The 19593-nt window shown below is 59.0% G+C and overlaps 2 protein-coding genes across 8 annotated transcripts in view; both read right to left on the bottom strand.

The window, feature by feature from the left end:
* TNRC18 (trinucleotide repeat containing 18) overlaps positions 1 to 7642 on the bottom strand; it is an 88198-nt gene extending 80556 nt beyond the window's left edge. For 4 of the 7 annotated variants that reach the window (XM_029221792.1, XM_029221791.1, XM_029221794.1 and 1 more), the window contains exons 1-2: positions 7272 to 7642; positions 4944 to 5376 (exon numbers count right to left, since the gene is read on the bottom strand). In XM_029221792.1, the coding sequence (XP_029077625.1) occupies positions 4944 to 5130 (187 nt within the window). In that variant the 5' untranslated portion in view covers positions 5131 to 5376; positions 7272 to 7642. Of the gene's footprint in view, positions 1 to 4943; positions 5377 to 7271 lie in introns of those variants that run through there. The other 3 variants (XM_029221795.1, XM_029221798.1, XM_029221790.1) reach the window with 3 other exon arrangements.
* Positions 7643 to 10597: 2955 nt separating this feature from the next.
* On the bottom strand, positions 10598 to 12651 carry LOC114893660. Its single transcript, XM_029219323.1, is given in 1 exon segment — positions 10598 to 12651. A coding segment is annotated over 1 exon segment (576 nt). The 5' UTR covers positions 11970 to 12651; the 3' UTR covers positions 10598 to 11393.
* Positions 12652 to 19593: the final 6942 nt, after the last annotated feature.

The following is a 19593-nucleotide window of genomic DNA, read 5'->3' as shown; positions in this document are numbered from 1 at the left end:
GGTTCATGATGGGGGTAGATTCTGGGTGAAAGACAGGACCCCACATGACCAAAGACAGGGCTCTAAGGGACCACCAGGTGGCAGTTACGTGAGATCAGGCTGCAGACTGGTCCACGCCAGGAGCCAAGATCACCCCGACCTGGCCACATCCAAATCAAGAATGCTCGATCACCAGCTTCTTCTCAAACCTGTTCCTCCCCATTCCTCCAGAAGTAGCACTGACCAAAAATCCATTTGCTGTCCTCCTCATCTGCCCCTCCACATCGATCTCGGCAGCCCCACCTCCACAAGACACGAAACCCTGGCCACCTCCAGCCTTCCTCCCTGGCCACTATCACCTCCCTGACAACCTCCTCACCGCGGACAAGTTCCCTCTTCTCTCCTGTCTACCGATCTCCAGCAATCCAGATTAATTTTGTTAAATGCCCATTTGGAAATCATTTCAAACTCAAAGTCTGAAACAGTTCAACTAGCAAATAGTCCAACTGCCGTATGACCTTCCCCAGGTTCAGCAATTGTGAACTGCTTTCTCACCCTACGTGTGACAGGGTGAGAAGCTGATTTATTTGAAATCATTTGATTTATCGTTGTCTCCCACATCTAAAAATTTTAGATATTGTTTTTTTTTCTTTTCCTGAGCCATTCCTGAGAGTACTTGCATTCATCAAGTCCCCTGCCCCTAAACATTTCAGTGTTCTTACTTCGCAAGAGCAAGGACGTTCTCTTACATAATCACATTACATACAGTGATCAACTTCGTGAAACCTGATATTCACTTGATGCTATCGGCTAATCTACAGTCCATATTCCAATTCTGTCAATTGCCCCAGTGATGTTCTTTAGAGCAATTTCTCCCCTGATCCGAGATCCAATCGAGGGCTATATATGGCCTTTTTGCTGTCAGTTTTTTCATCTCCTTCAACCAGGAACAGTTCTCAGCCTTCGTCTTGCATGCCACTGACATTTTTTAAGAGTCCAGACTAGTTCTGTAAAATGTCCCTCAATTTGAGTCACTCCCTCCATTTAAAACCCTGCCTTCTCATTCCTCGGAGTTTGAAATTCCAAGACCTCATTACTGGCCTTCAGGGACTTACAGGGTCCCACACTCCCCCCCTTCCCCTCCCCCCTCCCCCTCCCCCCAGCTCCAGCCATTCTCAGGGCTCACAGCCCCTCACCACTCTGGCCAAAAAAGTCCCTCGGTATTTTCTTTCCTTCACAGTCTATCTCTCTCTTTAAAATGACTTCCTTCGCTGACTTATGTTTACTGCCTGGCCCCCACACACTAAGATGGGAGCTCCAATGACGGCAAAGATTTTTCTGTGTTTGGTCGCCGCCGATTCCCAGGGCCAGAGCAGTGCCTGGCACACAGGAAGCACTTGGAAATCCTTTGCTGAGTAAATGAACAAGTGAGGAAAGAAGACAGTGCTGAGGCTGAGAGCTAAAGAACCAGGAGGCTCAGAGAGCCAGGGGGCTGTGGAGGCCCTTCCAGATTCTAGAACGTTCCCCAGGCCTCCCCTATGCCTCTGCCCAGACAAGGATGCACCCAGCAAATCTCCCTTATCTTGAGGATCACATCACTCCACCAGCCAGTCCCAATGATTAATCTTCTTAAATCAATCTCAGTAGGCTGACTGGATTCCAGAGATAGAGCTGATCAGACCCTGGAGAAGGCCCACAGCCCGCTATTGTCCACTGGCCGGTCCAAAGTGCAGGGCCTCCCCATTCTGATCCTGGGTTCCCACCCCCGATTCACATATCCTCCAGGGGCCAGCCCAGGGTGTGGGGTCAGGGAGAATAAACATCCAAGCACAAAATCCTGCTAATAGCTCTTTAATTGCAATGGTGAGGGCAACTGAGTCCAGGCCTCCCAACCCCAGAACAGAGGAGCAGGTCGACCAGGTGTTTGTCACTTACTTGCCCATTTCACCGACTGCTGTGAACATTTTAGGGCTCACATACCTATCAATACTCAAGATTACTGGAAAGGTAACCGGGACCCTCTATCCCAAACCCCATTTATTCCTGATTTCACCTCCTCTTCTGCAGAGGAAGGAACCATCCCTCTGCACCCGGATCCACGATGCAGAAAACTGTCTCCCAACCCCCCTGTCAATACCTGCTTGAATAGGGTCCCAGCCACCACCCCACAGCCAGGGTCCATTCCGGCTGTGAGCCCTCCTGGGGGCAGCTCCCTCTGCCTTGGAAAGCTGGATTCACCCGGAGTTCCCGCCCACGCTGGAGTCCAGAGGTAACTAGGCCTCTCCAGCTGTGTGACCTGAGGCAAATAGCTCAGCTTCTCTAGGCTTCCCAGTACAAGCATAAACAAATAAAGATGTGGCTGATAACGTTGGTGTGACTTAGGGAGCTGACAGCCAAGAAGGTGATGCGCCTTAGAAGCGGAAAATTTAGCACCTGCACCCCGCAAGAAAGGCGGGGACGGGTGCTGGGTTGAGAAATTTGTAAGCCTGCCCCGCCCCAAGCAGTGAATGGGGAGCAGTTCCCCACCGCCTGGCTAATGGGATGAGCACCGGGCTTGGTCTGGGCGTTGGCCCAGGGTCTTGGGGTCCCTAGGTCTCAGTGCGGCCACTCGACCGGCGGGGAGCAAGAGGCAGCGTCAACCCCCCACCCTTCCCTGCTGGGTGAGCGAGCACCGGCCTGAGCGGCGGCGCTCCCCGCGCCCGGCTGCTCTTTCCTCCATGACCTCAGCCGCCGAGCACGCAGAACTCAGGCAGGTCCTAACTCACAAAGTGCAGGCACAGGCCTCTGCGGCCACCTCCCGCTGGACTTCCTCGTCCTGCCTGCCCCTCCCTCGAGTCCCTTCCCCCCGTGCCTCAGCCTCCCCACCCACCTAATGGGCATTAGGGGCCTGGTTGCCGCGCTTGGGCTCGGCGCGGCCCTGGCCCCCTTGAGTAGGGGCTGTTTCCCCGGCTGCTGCTCATTAGAACGCTTGGCCGCTGCCAGGCCCCAGCCAGACTGGACACCGGGCGTCCGCGGCGCCCTCTCCCAGACTCTCGGAAGGCGAGTGAAGGCCCTGCCAGCCAGAGTGACTGGGGTCTCACTTCTAGGCCACAGAACCCTGCCACCTCTCCGGGCCGGGCCAAGCGACCTTAAGGGCGCAAACACAAAAATGACCGCGGCCTCTGGGCGCGCGCAAAAGGGAACAGCCCGACCGGCCCTTTGTACCCCAGGGCCGCCCCCCAGCCCTTCCTCTAGGGTCTCCGGCACCCCTCCCTCACCGGAAGCGCACCACTTGGGAGAAAACCCTAGCCCTCAGCGTGGCCGGCCGGGCAGAGCTCCTGGGGGACACGCGCACCCCAAGGCCACGACCCGGTCCTCGCCCCCCCCCCCGGGCAGGCGGGGATCTTCGCGCTCCCGGCCCCCCCGACCCCGTGCGTGCCCCTCCCCCGCCTGGCGCCTCACAAAGGCCCTTTGTCCCGCCGAGCCCTGGGACTCTGGTCCCTGAAAAGTTCCAAGAGAAAAATCAAAGAGAGGGGCAAAAACAGCGAGTGCTACCGAGCGGGCTGGGTTGGTGCGGCAGGGCCAAGGCGGCTGCTGCGGCCCAGAGCTGTCCCCTCCAAGACCCCAAGGCCAAGGGAGCGTCGGGAGCTCCCCGAGAAATCACAGGAATCCTAGACTACGCTTTGTTGTGGGAGAGGTGGATTTTTTTTTTTTTTTTGCGGTACGCGGGCCTCTCACTGTTGTGGCCTCTCCCGTTGCGGAGCACAGGCTCCGGACGCGCAGGCTCAGCGGCCATGGCTCACGGGCCCAGCCGCTCCACGGCATGTGGGATCTTCCTGGACCGGGGCACGAACCCGTGTCCCCTGCATCGGCAGGCGGACTCCCAACCACTGCGCCACCAGGCAAGCCCGAGGTGGATTTTTTTTTAAAGTTGAAGCGTGGGACGCCAGGCACAAAGCTGGAGGCAGCCGGGGGAGGAGGAACCGGGTTTTCTGCGGCGGCCGAAGGCAAGTCTGGAGGTCCCCGCGTCTCCCTTCCCACCCCGCCGGACTGGAGCGGCCGAGGCCCGCGTGGGGCAAGCTTCTCCCTCTCCAGTGTGGTCCCCACCGAGCCTGGGCAGCCCCTCTCGGGAAATGGCAGAAGCCACCGGGCCTTCTCTGACACCTCCTCCCGCGCTTCCATGTCAGACCCATGGTGTTCCCTCCGCCGATCGTGCCCCGCGGATCCGCTCCTGCACCACTTCCTTCCCCTAGCTTCGGGATGGCGACTGCCCAGGATCTGCATCCCTGCCTTCCCGCAGGAAAACAAGGGGTCCCCGGGGCCGGGGTTGCTGCCCTCCTTCCCGGGGGTGTGGAGGGGTGGTGGGATGAGGGGTCTCCCAAGGGCCGCCGGCCGCCCGCCCCCCGGAGGCCGCGTTCCCAGGGCTGGGGTCTTCGTCCGTCCGCACCCTCAGGCGCCGGGGCTGGCTGGAGACCCCGCACGAGAGTTGAGAAGCTAAGGAACGAACCCAGGCCCAGGGCGCCTGAAAAAACATTTGCCACAAAAACTATTCCGGCTCTGGGAGCAGATGTCTCAAAGGGTATGGAGTTGGTCTGTTCTTTTCTCGCCCAGATTTTGAAAACTCCAGCCCAGGCTCGAGTTGCAGGAGCCCGGGGTTTGGAATAGCCCCTGGTGGCTCCGGTTTCGGCAGACTCGAGCGCCTTGGGAGGGCCCGAAGCGCCGGGGAAGGCAGCTGAGTCGCGCGCCCCTCTCCACCGGAGCCTCCAGACTGGCCTCTGCCCCGGGCCCAGGCGTCTCCCCGGCCCGGGAACTGAGCCTGCCGGCAACCCATGGGCACCCAGTGAACCGGCCGAGGGAGAAGGAGAGGCCGACCCCCCGTTGCGAACGCCGGGGGTGGGGGGGGAACGGACCTAGCACTTTCCCCGGGCCTCCCTCCCAGGATCCCGAGGAGACTACTGGGGGCGGGCGTCGCGCAAGGCACTTACCCGGGTGCGGGTGGAGGTTGAGGCCGGCCATGTACTTCCCGGGCGGCAGCGCGCCAGGCAAGCCTGAAGCGGGCAAGCGTCCGGCCGTGGCGGCGCCCACGCGGTGACTGTCCATGGCCAGGCCGGACAGCAGCGGCGGCGGGGGGCCGTGCACAGACCGCGGGGGCCCGAAGTCTCGGCCATCCATCCTCCGCGGGAGTGCCGCGGCCAGCCCCCCACCCGGCCCGCGGGCCTAGTTCAGTGGGACCTAAAAGTTCGGCCTCGACGTAGTCCCAGAGTCCTCGGGCGGCGGGGGCTCCGCGGCGTGCATGGCGGCGGCGGCCAGCGGGTCTTGCGCTCGGCGGCGGGCCTGCGGCCCGAGGCGCACAGACGGCCGGTGGTGGGGCCCCTCCGGGCGGCCAGGCGGAGCTGCGCGAGGCGGCGCACAAGGCGTCTTGGCGGGGAGAGGAGACGGGCCGCGGAAGAAACAGAAGGGGGAAAAAGAAAAAGGAGGGGAAAAAAGAAACAAGTTCAGAAAGTCGTCTATGCCGTTCGGGGTCGGGGGCTGCCGATGTGGTGGCCAGAAATGAAATCGGGAGTAGCCCCTTTTCCATAAAAAGTTAAATTCCATGTTCCTTCCTTCGGCGGCATCGGGCTCACGGGCAACGGCTCAAAAGGTGGCCGGTGGCGCGCTACGCCCCAGCCCAGACTCTGCCTCGGCAGCTCACGGGTGCTCCCGAAACTGGGGAAGGCCCCTCGGCCGCGCCCCGAGCGCGTCAATACAAACCTCCGAAGTGTGTTGGATTCCTGGGCGTCACATGCTCCGGGGTTTCAAACAGTGAAACCTTTCCATGAGCAGTTCGAAATGTCTCCCTAAACACTATGTAACTATCTTATCTGGAAAGTTTAATACTTAACCTTTGGGAGCCCTTGTCTCCCTTTTCTGAGTTTGGTTCCCCTGAGCTCGCCCCGAGCCTCGGAATTAGTAGTTTTTTCATGAAAGAGGGTGCTAAGCGGGTTTATTATTTTTAAAGAGACTCATCGCCCCCTCTTGCCATCCCCCTCGGGCCACTGTGAGTCGCAGAGCCTAAGTCCGAAGAGCCGAGACGTGGCATTCTCGCCCGAGGACTGGAAAGAATCCTTCAAAACAAGCTTTGGTTTCATTTTCCAGCGCCCTGGCCTGGGAATCCTGCGGCCCGAGACGTGGCCTGGAGCGGGGAATTTGGGGGGCGTCAGAGGGGAAGGGAGAGACTCAAGGGTCTCGCTCCTACCGTAGCTTGCCCCCAACCCCAAAAATAACCTACAAAGAAAACCTTCGCGTCGCGGGCCGACCGAGGGGCGCCTCCCCCAGCGTTGGGCAAATCCCCCTGTAGTTCCAGTATAAAGCTGTTTATTTTAAAGATTTGCCGATTCCCGTGGGGGCGGGAGGCGGTCTGGGAGCCAACCCTGCCCTCGCTCTCCGTCTGCCCTCAGCAGCTCGGATTCCTGATTCCAAGAGGCCCGGGCGCTCCTAGAGCCACCGGTCAAGCCAAAGCCACCGGCTCCCGGGTGCCCGCCCTGCTCCCCGCGACCGGCGGCCAGGCCCCGGAGCTGCAGACCCTCTCAGCCGCAACCCCCAGGCGTCCTCCAGCCTCCCTCCCCAACTTTGCTAAGGATGCTTATTTTAACCCGGTTTTGGTTACAAACACCCCCTCCCTCCCTCGCTGCCTCCCATCAGGCTCTGGTTACCAGATCCGCGTTTACTTTAGAAAAATCTAAGATCGCCACATCCGAAGATACATGTCAGGCGATGAGCTTTCCGTGATTAAAAAAATTCTTTGTGTAGCTTTCTTTTAAAAGCCAGCGCTTCGGGTCATGCCGCAGCGCCCCACTTTGGGGAAGTCGGGGTGAAGCCCCCCGGAACACCCTTGCTCTGGTAGAGAAGCTGGCTCGGTCATCTGCGGGCTCTGCTGCGTTCTCCCTACTTTTCTTCCCCTGTTAAATGCAGTTAAAATGGCTGAATTCCGGCTTTTAATTAAAAACAGCCTATAATCGAAAACGTCTAGGCGTCCCTGGCTCCCCCACCGCCTGCCGGGAACCGAGAAGGGAACCGACGCCCCTCGGCCCGGTTGGGCGGGCTAGAGCAGGGCTGGGGGCTCAGGTGGGCGCCCGGGGCGCAGGGACTTGCCCCCACCCCTCCCGGGGCACCCCACCACGCCGGCCCTGGTCCCCCGATTCTGTCCTCGGGAGCTGGAGAGCTGAGGGTATCCCCGGCGCACCCCGAGGGGGGAGGCGGGGTGGGGGGCCATCTGGAGAAGTTTGGAGACCATCGCGCCCGGCCAGGGGCAGGCGGGTGGCCCGGCGGCGTACCTGGCGCGGCAGGGCTCCCGGCTCCAGGCGACGGCGACTCCGGTGGCGGCCCCGGCTCCCGGCGCGGCTAGGCGCCCGTGCTGCCCGCCATCCCGCGGCCGCTGCTCCCCTTCGCCACCCGCAGCCGCCTCACACTTTTTGCCCGCCTTTCCTTTTTTTGGTAGAAAACCGCTCCCCGGGCCGAGCGCTCGGCGCGCCAACTCCTCCGCCCTCCCGCGGCCGGGCTCCCGCAGCCCCCGGAAAAGCCAGCTTTCCTCCCGCCGAGCTCCCCGCTTTTTAATAAAATCCAGGTAGCGCCGGTTTAAAGAATCCCAAATCTCCATATACAGCCCGGGATTGGAAAAGGTACATTACACAACCCCCCTTTCAAGTTCCTCTCGCTGGATCTAAAAAAAAAAAAAAAAAAAAAAAAAAAAACCCCGGGGGGGGGGGGAAGGGGGGGGGGGGGGGGGGGAACACTCTACGGCGAAGAAACACGCATTGTTCCCGGGTGCCCGCCTCCCCCCCCAGGCCTGCCCCCGGCCGCCACCCATTGGCCGCGCGCGCCGCCAATCACGCGCATGTAAACACCTTGGCCCTCAGCCATCCCTATAAAACCAATTACGGACCAAGGGGCTCCAGCAGTTTCTAGGCTCCCCTTGGTGGGGCTGAATGATCAAAACTGGTGGTGAGAATTTTTCCGGGCCGTTTCTAGGCAGCCCTCCCCCTCCACCAGCTCGGACCCCCCCTTCCTCCTCCTCCTTTTTCCTCCCCCCTCCCCCAGCGTCTGGGCTGAGTGATCAAAATAGAGGAAGATGGTTGTCGCCGCAATCCAGGGCTTTGCAAGGCGCAGTTTAATGGGCCGCCTGTCAGCTTCCTGCTCGCAGGAGGAGGTGACAAGCCGAGCGAGCCGAAAGAGCCAGAGGCCCGGCGGGCTGCACCCCGGGCCCGGGCCCCCGGCTCCCCACCTCCCCTGGGGCGCGCCTTCTACAACGCGCGGTGGAGACGCCAAAACGGACAAGGGCTGCTTTTTCCCTCCTCCCCACACCCCACTTTAAAACAAAGCAGCGATTCATTCCCTCCCCGAACTGCGCGGTTGGGTGGGATGGGCAGGCGAGAAGGCGGTTTTCCTTGCCCCGGTCTGCGGGTTCCTCCCTGAAACGCGGTGTCAGATGGTTACTGATTAATATTTTGGAGAGGCCGCGGCGGCGGGCAGCGGGTGAGTCTCTAATCTCCTAAAAGGGGTTCCTATAGAAACGCGGGCCAGGGCGCACCCCCCGCTCGGCCCCGGCCCGGGCTGCGGCGCTTTGCACCGCGCCCCTCCCCAAAGGCTCTCTTTGCGTGGGCGCTCCCCTCCCTTTCTCCCCCCCCAAAAAAAAATCAGAGCAGAAAAAAGGATTAGATCGGCTGAGCGCGAACTGACTCCCTCTCGATTCTGGCATTTCAGCCTATTAGCATTTCTCCACGGGGCCTTCTGAAACCTATTAAAGTGTAATATTAAAAACCTCTTGGCTGGGGGCCTCTCTCGCCTTCCATCCGCCGTGCCCCCTCCAGGGAGGGCGAGACCGGGGGAAAAAAAATCTGTTGAGCTCAGAGGAAGCAGCAGCCAAGCCCAAAAAGTGCTTGGCTGGCCGCGGCAGCCGGAGGGGGAGGGGAGCCCCAATCCCCCAGACTTTGTACTTTTATTTTGCGCTTTCAGCAAAATCCTTTCTGGGTTGAGTAGCCGGGAGCTGCCCGCGGCAACCTACTTGGCTGCGGGCACGAGGAGTGCGGATGCGGTCGGAGGGGCAGCCCTAGGGGCCCGCTCCCTCCGCAGCCCCGCAGGGACCCGTGCCCGGCTAGGCATTACGTACCCTCAAAAGGAAGCTTGGAGGGGCAGAAATCCTTGGCGATCCTGCCTCAGAGAGCAACCGCGGTGATTAGATTTTAATTAAAACTAGAGAAGCCCGCTCTTTCGCCCTGCGCTGCGGACTCAGCGTTTTCGCATCGTTTATTCTTTTTTTTTTAAATCCATTTTTAAGGCAACTTTTCTGGAGGGGGGAAAAATGAGCTAGTTAGCGCCCATTCGTTCTATTTTCTTTTCGCCACTTTTAGAAAAAGAAGGGGGGTAGGCTTGGAGAGCGAACTGGGGGTGTCTAATTTAATTCCAGTATAAATTTGAGGAAAAAAGTTCAGCCTCTTGAGGGCAGTTTCAAGTTGCCCTTCCTGGAGCCTCCTGCGCTGGTTTCTAGGCTGCCCTCTTTTGGAAGCTGGAGCTCTGCGGGGCGGGGGGGGGGGGGGGGGGGGGGGGTGAGAAGGAAAGAAAGCCACGAAAATAGCCGGAGCCGAGGGGAACAAGCGGCGGAGCAGGGCACGCAGGTCTCAGTAGCGGCCGGGGCGGCGGGAGGCTCCCGTTGCAGCCCCGGGACGGCCAGAGCAAAGACGGAGAGGAGAGGGGGGTTAGAGAAAGGAGGTATTGTGTCTATGTGCCTTGGGGGAGGGGGGGTGACTGCAGAAAATAAAGTAAATGCAGTTGAGCTGCACGAGGCTGCTGAAAGCCAAGACTGGGGAAGGGGCCGTCCGTGGGGTCGCACCCCGGGTGGGCGCAGAGTGTCCTCCAGTCTTATCCAGAGGCCTCTGTGGGTTCCTAGTAAACCCTCCCACTCCCGATCCCCCATCGCTCAGTATTCAGACCCCAGACACTGAACCTCCATTCCATTATCCCCTGTTCCGGGATCTGGAATGTTTTTCTTTGTTTTAATAGAGCTCAAGCAAAAAATATGTATGTTGAGAGAGTTGGGGTGGGGAATACAAAGGACTTGCAGGGTGGAAAAAACCAAAAGCCTATTTTTATAAATGTTTAATGTTTTCACTCCTGGATGCTCAAGACGTCGTAATTTTGACGGCAGGGTATGTGTGCCATAAATCATTTAGTTGCTAATAAAAATTCTGCCTGTTTGCCCTGGATTTGCCAATGGCGTTTGCATTTTCCAAGTGTGCGCCTGGATGGAGTGGCGAACCAAGCCTGCATTTCATTACGGCCGAGGTTCGGGGAAAGCGAGGCCCCCTCCCCCACCCATACCCCGGGTTTTTGTGGGCTGCAGCCCCCTTGCGCTCCCCTCCCTGCACATACCCGCACCCGCGCGAGCCGCTGCGCGGCCCTCCCGCCAGAGCTCGCCCGGGTGCAGGGCCTGGGAACGCGTAGGTGGCGGCGGCGGCTCCCGGTTCCCGGCCGCGCAGCGGGGCTCCCCGGACAGACCCTGCCCGGCAGTGCCGGTTCTCCGAGCTGCAGCTCGGGTGGGGGCGCGAGCCGGCTACGCCGAGGAGCCACCCGCCTCGGACGACCTACGCGCGTCCCGATCTTTGCCCCCTCCCGGCCCGCGCCCCGCGCCCCGCTGCCCGGGTGCCCGCAGTCGCTGGGCAAGCAGCGGCCGGGAGCCATCTTTAGGGCGGGGGACGGATCCCAAGCCGAGTGGTGGGCGCAGCCCAGGCTTCTTCCAAGACCCTCGCCATTCGTAGAGGGCATCGGGGACACGCCTGGCTGGGCTTCAGGGTCTGGGGAAAGGAACACCCTCCCCGCTTTGGTGGCCACAGAAACGTAAAAACCAGGCCGGGGCGCCCTGCGCGGAGCGGATAACAACGCGCAGCCCGCAGTCCTCCCGGGTCCCGCCGCCATCTTCCACTCCCTCCCCCCACGTATTTGTGTTTACTCGGCAAGATCCGTAGCCAAAAAGAGTGTGTTGACGCAGTGTGTGTGTGTGTGTGTTTTGTATTAGCTGGGCGTAAAATCGGCCGAAGGGGGGAACCTCCTTGCAACCCCAAACCTCAGTTCCCAGAGAACCCGCCCAAGCCAGCGCTTTTGTCCGCGGCCATCCTGGGCCGCCAGAAACGAGGCCTTTTGTATATTTCTAGGCCTCCAGCTCCGTGGACGCGGCCTGACTGACAAAATTATTTCGCTTTGTTTTAAAACCCAAGGACAGGCCAACCTTGGATTCAGCTCTCCCTGACTACGCCTTTGTCACTCGCGGGCTCAGTCCCCAGCGCCGCGGTCAATCCTGTCCTATTCAGGGCCGAACACGGCGCTCCCCGGAATCCTGGTGTGGCCGACCGCTTGGACGCGTTCTCCCCCACCCCCTTCCCCAGAAAAGAAACCCGCATCCTTTCCTAGGCGAGGACACCCGAGCCACCTCCTCCCGTCGCCCCGAACGGCCCTTCGCGGTGGGGACCGAAATCCCCGCGCCTCCACCGGCCTCCACCAGCCTCTCGGTGAAGGGAGCCCCTGGCATTCGCCGGCCTCGGCTGCCCGCTCGGGAAGCCGTGACGCTGTCTTTTAAGCGCCAGTTTCCAGGTTCCAGGTCCGACAACCAGGGAGCTCCTGGCCCGGGTGCCGCTAAAACCCGGAGAGGCCCCGCCCGGGAAAGCCAGGCTCGCCATCCCCTTGCTGGGACGGGCCCAGTCACGACTCAGCGCCGAGCCGAGGTTCGGCCAGCGCAGCCGAGATGCGTCCCGACCCGCCAGAAAGACCCAGGACGCGGCGCCAGAGCCACAAAAGCCGCAGGGACCAGGGGGCACGGCGGGCAGAGCCTGGACCGAAGTGCCAGGCCCGGCCCTGGCAGATCCCGGCGGCTCTCGGCTCCGCCTCCGGCCCTGGCCTCTTCCCCCGGCCGGGTCGGGTCTTCCACTCTACTGTTTGGCTCTAAGGGAGACGCTCTCCGTGCGCAGGGGGCTGGCTGCGGCCATAAATCTCGGCGCAGGGCCCTCCTTCCCGCTGCACGCACGGGTACTCCCGGTCGTCGACCCCGCGTCCCTACCGCACCAGATGCCCCGCTCTCCAGGTCAGGGCCTGGGGGCCCCGAGACTGCGCGGGGAATCCAGCCAGAAGCTTCCCCTTTCACCAGAGAGAGGGAACGGCCCTGTCCACTTGGTGCCACCATCTTCCATCCCCGCGGTCACCGGACCCTGAGGTGGCCTGGGCCTCACCGCATCGCTGCCTAGGGTAGGGGCGCCCGGACGGGGTGCTTACTCCTAGGAAGGCTAGGTGAGGCTGGGATGGGAGCGCGACTACCCACCTGAGCCCAACTCTGGCTCTACCTGTGCCATCGAGGGGCGACATCAGGGTCACAGTGGCTTCTCAGAACTCAGCCTGCCACCCCTCTCTGCAGACCGTGCTTTAATGCTGGGCCATTGTTCTGCCCTCGGAGCCCTCTGAGGGCGCACCATGCGGGGAGGGGGACTTTTTTTGTGTGCACGGAGGACCAAGCAGGGTGTCTGCAGGCGCCGTGCCTGTAGGTAGGGGCTCATCTGGTTCCCCACCCGGTGCCAGCCCATCTTCTCCTCCTTGCCAGGGACACCTCCGGCTTTTCCCCGTCTGGCCCCAGTTCGGCACCCTGGTCGGCCACCCGCTTTGGCGCAAATAGTCAAACCATCGGGAAAGCAGGAATTGGTCCGGCGCTGGTAGCAGCCTGGTAGGCGCGGCATTCTTTCTACCCCGGGTGGGGGGAGGGGCGTGGGGGGATACAGGGGTGCAGATCCACACACGGTGTATGTGCAACAATAACGCTTATGTCACCAACTTTGTCTGTTTACCAGAGGGGCGGGAACAGGCCTTCGTGCTGGCGACCTGCATCATGCGGTTTGCTCTGTTGATGGGGACAGCCACCTCCGAACAACCACCTCTTGCTCGGGACTTCGGGTGGGGACAACCGCGGAAGGGGGAGGCATTCACCCCTTCTGGGTGCCTCCCGAGAGCCTCACTGTGCCAGTGACACGACGGCAAACTGGCACGTGGCAGATGCCGGAGGCGGAGGGTTTGGAAACCTTGCTGGGAAACACTCACCCGGGGAGCTCCTTCCTAGAATTTCTAAAAGCACATGTGGAGGGACCGAGGCCCTCTGGCCGAGCCCAGGAGAATTTGAGCACTCGCCCCGGCGGCGGAAACGCCGCCTGGGAGTGGAGAGGCGGCTGAGCCACATTCCAGCCGCGCCTCCCCCCTGGGCCCCAGCCCCGCGGCGCCCCAGGAAGCGCCTCCGAAAACAAAGCTCTGCGGTTTCAGCCCAAGGTTAAAGTCCACCGTGAGCATTTTCTTCCCCCAGAATCCAAGAGCGATTGTGTTTCTCCAAATAAACCACCAATAAATCAGCACTGGGGCCGCCTGCTGAGGAGCTCTGCTGACCTTGGGGAATGGATTTCCTGCTAGACCCGTCAAGAGGACGGGCGTGGGGAGAGGGACACCATGCCAGCCGTGCCCCCTCCAGAGAGAAGCGGAAGAGGCACTGGCCAAGGGCATTCATGGGGGTTTAGGTGGTACTGGTGTGCCCGGAGGGGACGGGGCGGCAGTGCCGGCTTGTGGGGATGTTACCGTGGGAGGTGGTCGCTCTGGGGGACGCTGACTGCGTGTTCACTGAGCGCCCAGGGTCCCCGCCCTGTTCTAGGCGCTGGGAAAGAGACATGAGGGACAGAAAAGGCCTCTTTGGGGGCCTTCTTTGTCCGGGTGTGCCTGGGTGTGTTCCCAGCCAGTCTGTGCGGTGTGACTAATGGGATTTATGTATGTCAGCACCAGGGTGACTAATGGAGGGCCCGGCAGCACGTGTGTTTGGGGAGGGGTGTGCCTGCCGGGGGGCGGGGGGGGGCTCCCCGGTCCCCTCCTCGAGGTCCCCGTCTCCTGCCGCTGGTTCGCAGCTTTGTTTGGGCCTCTGAACCCCTGCGTGGGAGGCCTGTGCACCCTGAGAGTTCTGCAGCAAATTCCTCTGCCAGCCTGGCCCCCAGAGGCGCCTCCATCCCTTCCCACTGGCCTGACCCACGTGGCCCTGGCAAATTCAGCCCGTCCCACCACCTTCCACAGCAGAACCCTCCGACTTCCTCTCTTTCGGTCTGAAAATTCCTTCTGATGCAAACCCCTGCTTCGCGCAGGCTTGGACAGCCCTCTGACATGGGTGTTGTCACGCCCATTTAACAGGCCAGAAACCAGAGGTTCAAAAAGAGAAGCAACAGGCCCACACAGCTAAGACGTGGCGGGCTTCCTCAGCTAAGCCAGGCAGGGCGCTGGGGATACGAATGTGGAGCCCCTGCATCCCTGGGAGCCCCCATCCTAAGACTAGCTTAGAGAAGGTAAACGGCCAACTGCACTAACCCAGCCTGCCATCCCCTTTCTTGTCCTACCCCGTCCATCCTCTCCACCTTCTCCTGGGGCCTCTCTCCTGCCCTCGCCTGGGGGGGAGGCAACAGAGGTCAGAGGTTAATGGGAGCCCATTTGGCCTGGGCCTAGTAAGGGCAGGGCGAGGTCAGGCTGACCCAGGGAGCCTGGCCCGCACTCCCAGCTGGGAGGGGGCTGTGGTCGGGAGTTCAGGGGGCTGGGGCTCCCAGTTCTGGGCTCAGCACGCACCCGGAGAATCCCATCTCCCCTCCTGCTCTGGGTCTCCCGGTTTCTGACACACACACCCCAGTCTCTGGGCATTCCTCTGGGTGTCTGCTCCTTGCATATGTGTTCTGTCCCACACATCTGTGCCCCTGTTAGAGACACACTCGTCAAAAGGGTCCGTGTGAGCCACAGAAGTGGGGGGACTTCCCAGAGTCACCGAGCCTGGGTGGCAACAAGCAAGCCAGCCAGGTTTTGGCCCAGCTCTGCACCTCCCGTGCTCCCCGCCAGTGCTCTGTGGCCCGTGGTGGCATCTCCAGCGAAGGGGCAGCAGGGCCTAACCCTTCTTCCGAGGTCTCCCAGGAGTCTCCCATCCCCACAGTCTCCCAGGATCTCTCTCTCTCACACATACAGACAGACACACACACATACACACACACACATGCACGCACGCTCACACAGCGCTAATCTCTTCACCCCCCTCCCTCCTTTTTTTTTTTTTTTTAATCCTTCTTTGGCATTTTCTTTCAAACAGAAAATAAAAATATTTCCCATGGCTGCAGCTTTGAAAGCTTCCCTTGCCTTCCTGCCTCTCTCCCTCACACCCACCCCCATGTCAGTCCATTTCCAGAGTCAGCAGAAAGTCAAAAACAAACCCAAAAAGATCAAACCCGACAGGCCCCCCTTCCCACGCCCCTCCACTTTCTCTGCATGTCTCCGGCTGTCTCCACCCTGGAAAGGAGTGGGAGGTGGGCCCCCCACTATACACGCACACATGCACTCGCATACTTTCTGTGCCCACAGGGAGTCTCTTAAGAACCTTCTAGAACCACCCTGCCAGAAAGTCCTGCTTACATGGTTCCTTCTGCTGGAAATACGTGGGTTCTTCCCCACCCTCCCCTGTCCAGCCCGGCTCACCTGGCCCAGCTCCCCTGGACCTTCCTCTGGGAGGCCATCTGTTGTGTGTTGAATACCCCCCAAAATTCAGATGTTCAAGTCCTGACCCCCAATACCTCAAAGTGTAATGGTATTTGGAAATAGGGTCGCTGTAACTGTAGTTGTGATGAGGTCATATTGGAATACGGTGGGCCCCAATCCAATATGACTTGTGTCCTTATAAAAACAGGAGACAGACAGAGGCAGAGGCCTGGAGCACATCCTCCCTCACAGCCCTCAGAAGAAACCAGCACTGCCCGCACCTTGATCTTGGGTTTCCAACCTTCAGAGCTGAGAGAGAATACATTTCTGTTGTTTAAGCCACCCAGTCTGTGACCTTTTGTTGTACCAGCCTTAGCAAACTAATACACCATCCTAATTTTTTTTTTTTCGTTTTTTGGCCGAGCCACATGGCTCGTAGGATCTTGGTTCCCCAACCAGGGATCAAACCCACGCCCTCGGCAGTGAAAGCACACAGTCCTAGCCACTGGACCGCCAGGGAATTCCCATACCATCCCAGATTTAAGTGCCCACAAGAGTCAGGCAGGAAACGCAGATGAGCAGAAGTGGGACAGCATCCAGAGGGGATGACTGGTCATATCCCAGACGGCAGTCCCCAGGGGGCTAGATGTGCTGTTGTTCGTGGGAAGCTGGTGCATCAGTCAGAATGCGCTAGGTTATGCTGCAGTGACAAAAATCCCCATCTCAGTGGCTTATCACAACACATAAAATGTATTCTCCCTGACACATTGTCTGCTCTGAGCCTGGGCAACCCTCCAGGGCAGCTGAACTCCATGTGGTGACTCAGCACCCCAGGCCGCTTAAATTTCCTGAGTTGACCACCTCAGTGTGAGGCCATCACAGGGAAGAGAGGATCATGGCACAGAGGACTTTCACTGCCAGAGCATTTATCATTCCTTATATTTATCCACTTATGTTTAACAAATACTCACTGGTCAGGCTCTGTGCTAGGCCCTGACGATAAACTGGTAAACACAGTGGACCAGAGTCCTGTCTTCGTGGAGCTTACAGTCCAGTGAGAGGGACAGCTGGTTAACAAAGAACTCTTAAGGGTGGTGAGCACTGCCAAGGAGAAGGCCCAGGAGCAGTGGGAAGAGCCAGACCATGCAGGGCCTCAACCTAAAGCAAGAAAGATATGTTTTCAGTGGGTCCCACAACTAGGAAGCCCAGAAGTATAACACCTTCAGGTATGGATGGATCAAGGACACACACTGCCCCCTCCCTCTCAATTATAATTCCCTCTCCATTGGACCCATTCTCTCCTACAAACATCCATTTTCTCTATGTGGTAGGATATGGCCAACCTCACATCTGCAGCAAGAAAGAGGCAATGCCCCAGGAGTCTGTGGGGAGAGATGGTAATGCTGGACAGAAAACAGACTGCCGATGAGCTGTCTACCCATCACACTCTTCTCTAAGGGCAAGATCTAATCAGACCTGAGGAATGACTGATGAATGAAATTTATCACACAGCCTTGCCCGAAAGGCAGAATTTCACCAGGGTGATTGTACTGGCCACAAACTCTGTAGCTTCTCCAATCGCTCCTCCACCTTCCATTCCCCCGCCTCCTTTCTCCTCCTTCTCTCTTGTTGTCTCTCTGTCTCTCTCAACACCCTGCCCACACTGGCACATCAGGTCACAATTCCAGTTCCAGATGATAAAATGCCACACTGTGGGGCATGGGGCCTGGCTCCCCGAGTGGCTGTCATGACACATTGTATCTATAAGGATGGCCACACAATGTGTCCCTTCTAATCTGTGACCTTGACATTCCTCCCAGTGGAGGTAGAACCTTGTGTCTCTAACCAGACACGTGAAGTGACACTGTGACTTCCAAAGCAAGGTCAGAAAAGGAGACACAATGTTGCCCCTTCCAAGCTGGGGTTTGAACTCAGTTCTGTCCGTCCCTGGCCGGGCTGTCCTTGCTGGGGGGTGGTGACTGAACGACCACGGGAGGAAACAGGAGGGAACTGTGGAGTCAGCCTACCCGGGTTCAAGTTCTGATTCTGCCATTCACTTGGTGTGTGACATTCACAAGCCATTTCCCCTCTGAGCCTCAGTTTACCTGTCTGTAAAGTAGAGCTGAATGAACCTCCTTTCCTGGGATCAAGTGAGAGTGTGTGTGCCTACATTGACCATGCAGATGACCCCGAGATGCTCATTCTGAACGCTAGCAGGCGCTCAGGTAGCCAAGGGGGCCTGGAAGCCCCGTGCCCCAGGTGACCAGCGCCTCACCCTCTACTAGTGAGGGCTGGGTACCAAGCAGGTGCTCAAGAAAGGACGGTTTCCCAACTGGCACTGCATGGACTGTGGTCAGCCCTGTCCCCAGGCCACTGCCCTAGCGCTTCTTGACCAGGACAGGACCGAAGCCAACTCTGTTGCTTGTCTGGAGCTACCATGACAATGGCCATAAACTAGGTGGCTGTAGACAACAGAAATTTATTCTCTCACAGTTTAGACCAGAAGTTCAAAATCAAGGTGTCAGCAGACTTGGTTCCTTCTCGGGGGCTGTGATGGAGAGTCTGCTCCAGGCCTCGCTCCCAGCTTCTGGTGGCGGCCAGCATCTTCTGCGTTTCTTGGCTTAAAGCTACATCACTACGATCTCTGCCTCCATTGTCACAAGGCTGTCTTTCCTGTGTGTGTCTTCATGAGGCGTCTCCTCTCTGTGTGTGTCTCTCTCTGTGTTTCTTCTCCTCTTCTTATAAGGACACCAGTCATATTGGATTAAGTGTCCACCCTACTCCAGTGTGACCCCATCTTAACTAATTACATCAGCAATGACCCTATTTCTAAATAAGGCCACATACTGAGGTTCCAAAGGGTAGGACTTCACCCTATCTTTGTGCAACACACAATTCCACCTACAGCACTGACCTTGGGCCCTTGCCCCTCTGCCTTATCTCAGCTCCAGGACACAACTCAAAGCCCCTCCTGCAGAAGGACTGGGGTCCTCCAGCCAGCCATGATGCAGAAGGGGAGACTGATGTCTCGGGGTGCAGGGGCAGTGCTCACATCCCCTAATCGGAGGGCCTGCAATCAGAACCTGCTGTGACTTGGGGGGGCTTCCCCTGGTCAGACGCAGGGCAGGCTGGGAGGAGCGGGAAGTGAAGTTGCCCACCCAGCAACGCTTGACAGACACTAGAGTGAGGTCAACTGCTTCCCCTGCCGGGTTCTACACCATCTCTGGGGTCCCTGGCAGGCTGAGCCCAGTAACACACCCTGAGACGGGGGGAGAGAGAGGGATGGACTGGGAGTTTGGGGTTCATAGATGCAAACTGTTACATTTAGAATGAGTAAACAACAAGGTCCTACTGTATAGCACAGGGAACTATATCCAATTTCCTGGGATAAACCATAATGAAAGAGAATATTAAAAACAGTATGTCTATATCTGTACAGCAGAGATGGGCACAACACTGTAAATCAACTATACTTCAATTTGTAAAAAATTATATAAAAAAAAAAAACGGGGCTTCCCCGGTGGCGCAGTGGTTAAGAATCCGCCTGCCAATGCAGGGGACACAGGTTCAAGCCCTGGTCCGGGAAGATCCCACATGCCGTGGAGCAACTAAGCCTGTGCGCCACAACTACTGAGCCTGCACTCTAGAGCCCGCGAGCCACAACTACTGAGCCCACGTGCCACAACTACTGAAGCCCGCGTGCCTAGAGCCCGTGCTCCGCAACAAGAGAAGCCACCGCAATGAGAAGCCCACGCACCGCAACAAAGAGTAGCCCCTGCTCGCCGCAGCTAGAGAAAGCCCGCACACAGCAATGAAAACCCAGTGCAGCCAAAAATAAATAAAGAAAGAAAGATCTCCACATAACTGGGTAGGATGAAAGGGAAAAAAAAAAAAAAAAAAAAAAAAGAGGGCTTCCCTGGTGGCGCGGTGGTTGAGAGTCCGCCTGCCGATGCAGGGGACACGGGTTCGTGCCCCGGTCCGGGAAAATCCCACATGCCGCAGAGCAGCTGGGCCCGTGAGCCATGGCCGCTGAGCCTGTGCGTCCGGAGCCTGTGCTCCGCAACGGGAGAGGCCACAACAGTGAGAGGCCCG

This window comes from Monodon monoceros, unplaced genomic scaffold (assembly GCF_005190385.1).
Source record: "Monodon monoceros isolate NGI ecotype Baffin Bay Population unplaced genomic scaffold, NGI_Narwhal_1 Super_Scaffold_13, whole genome shotgun sequence".
NCBI classification, from domain to species: Eukaryota; Metazoa; Chordata; class Mammalia; order Artiodactyla; family Monodontidae; genus Monodon; species Monodon monoceros.
This window is presented reverse-complemented; position numbering and strand designations above follow the sequence as displayed.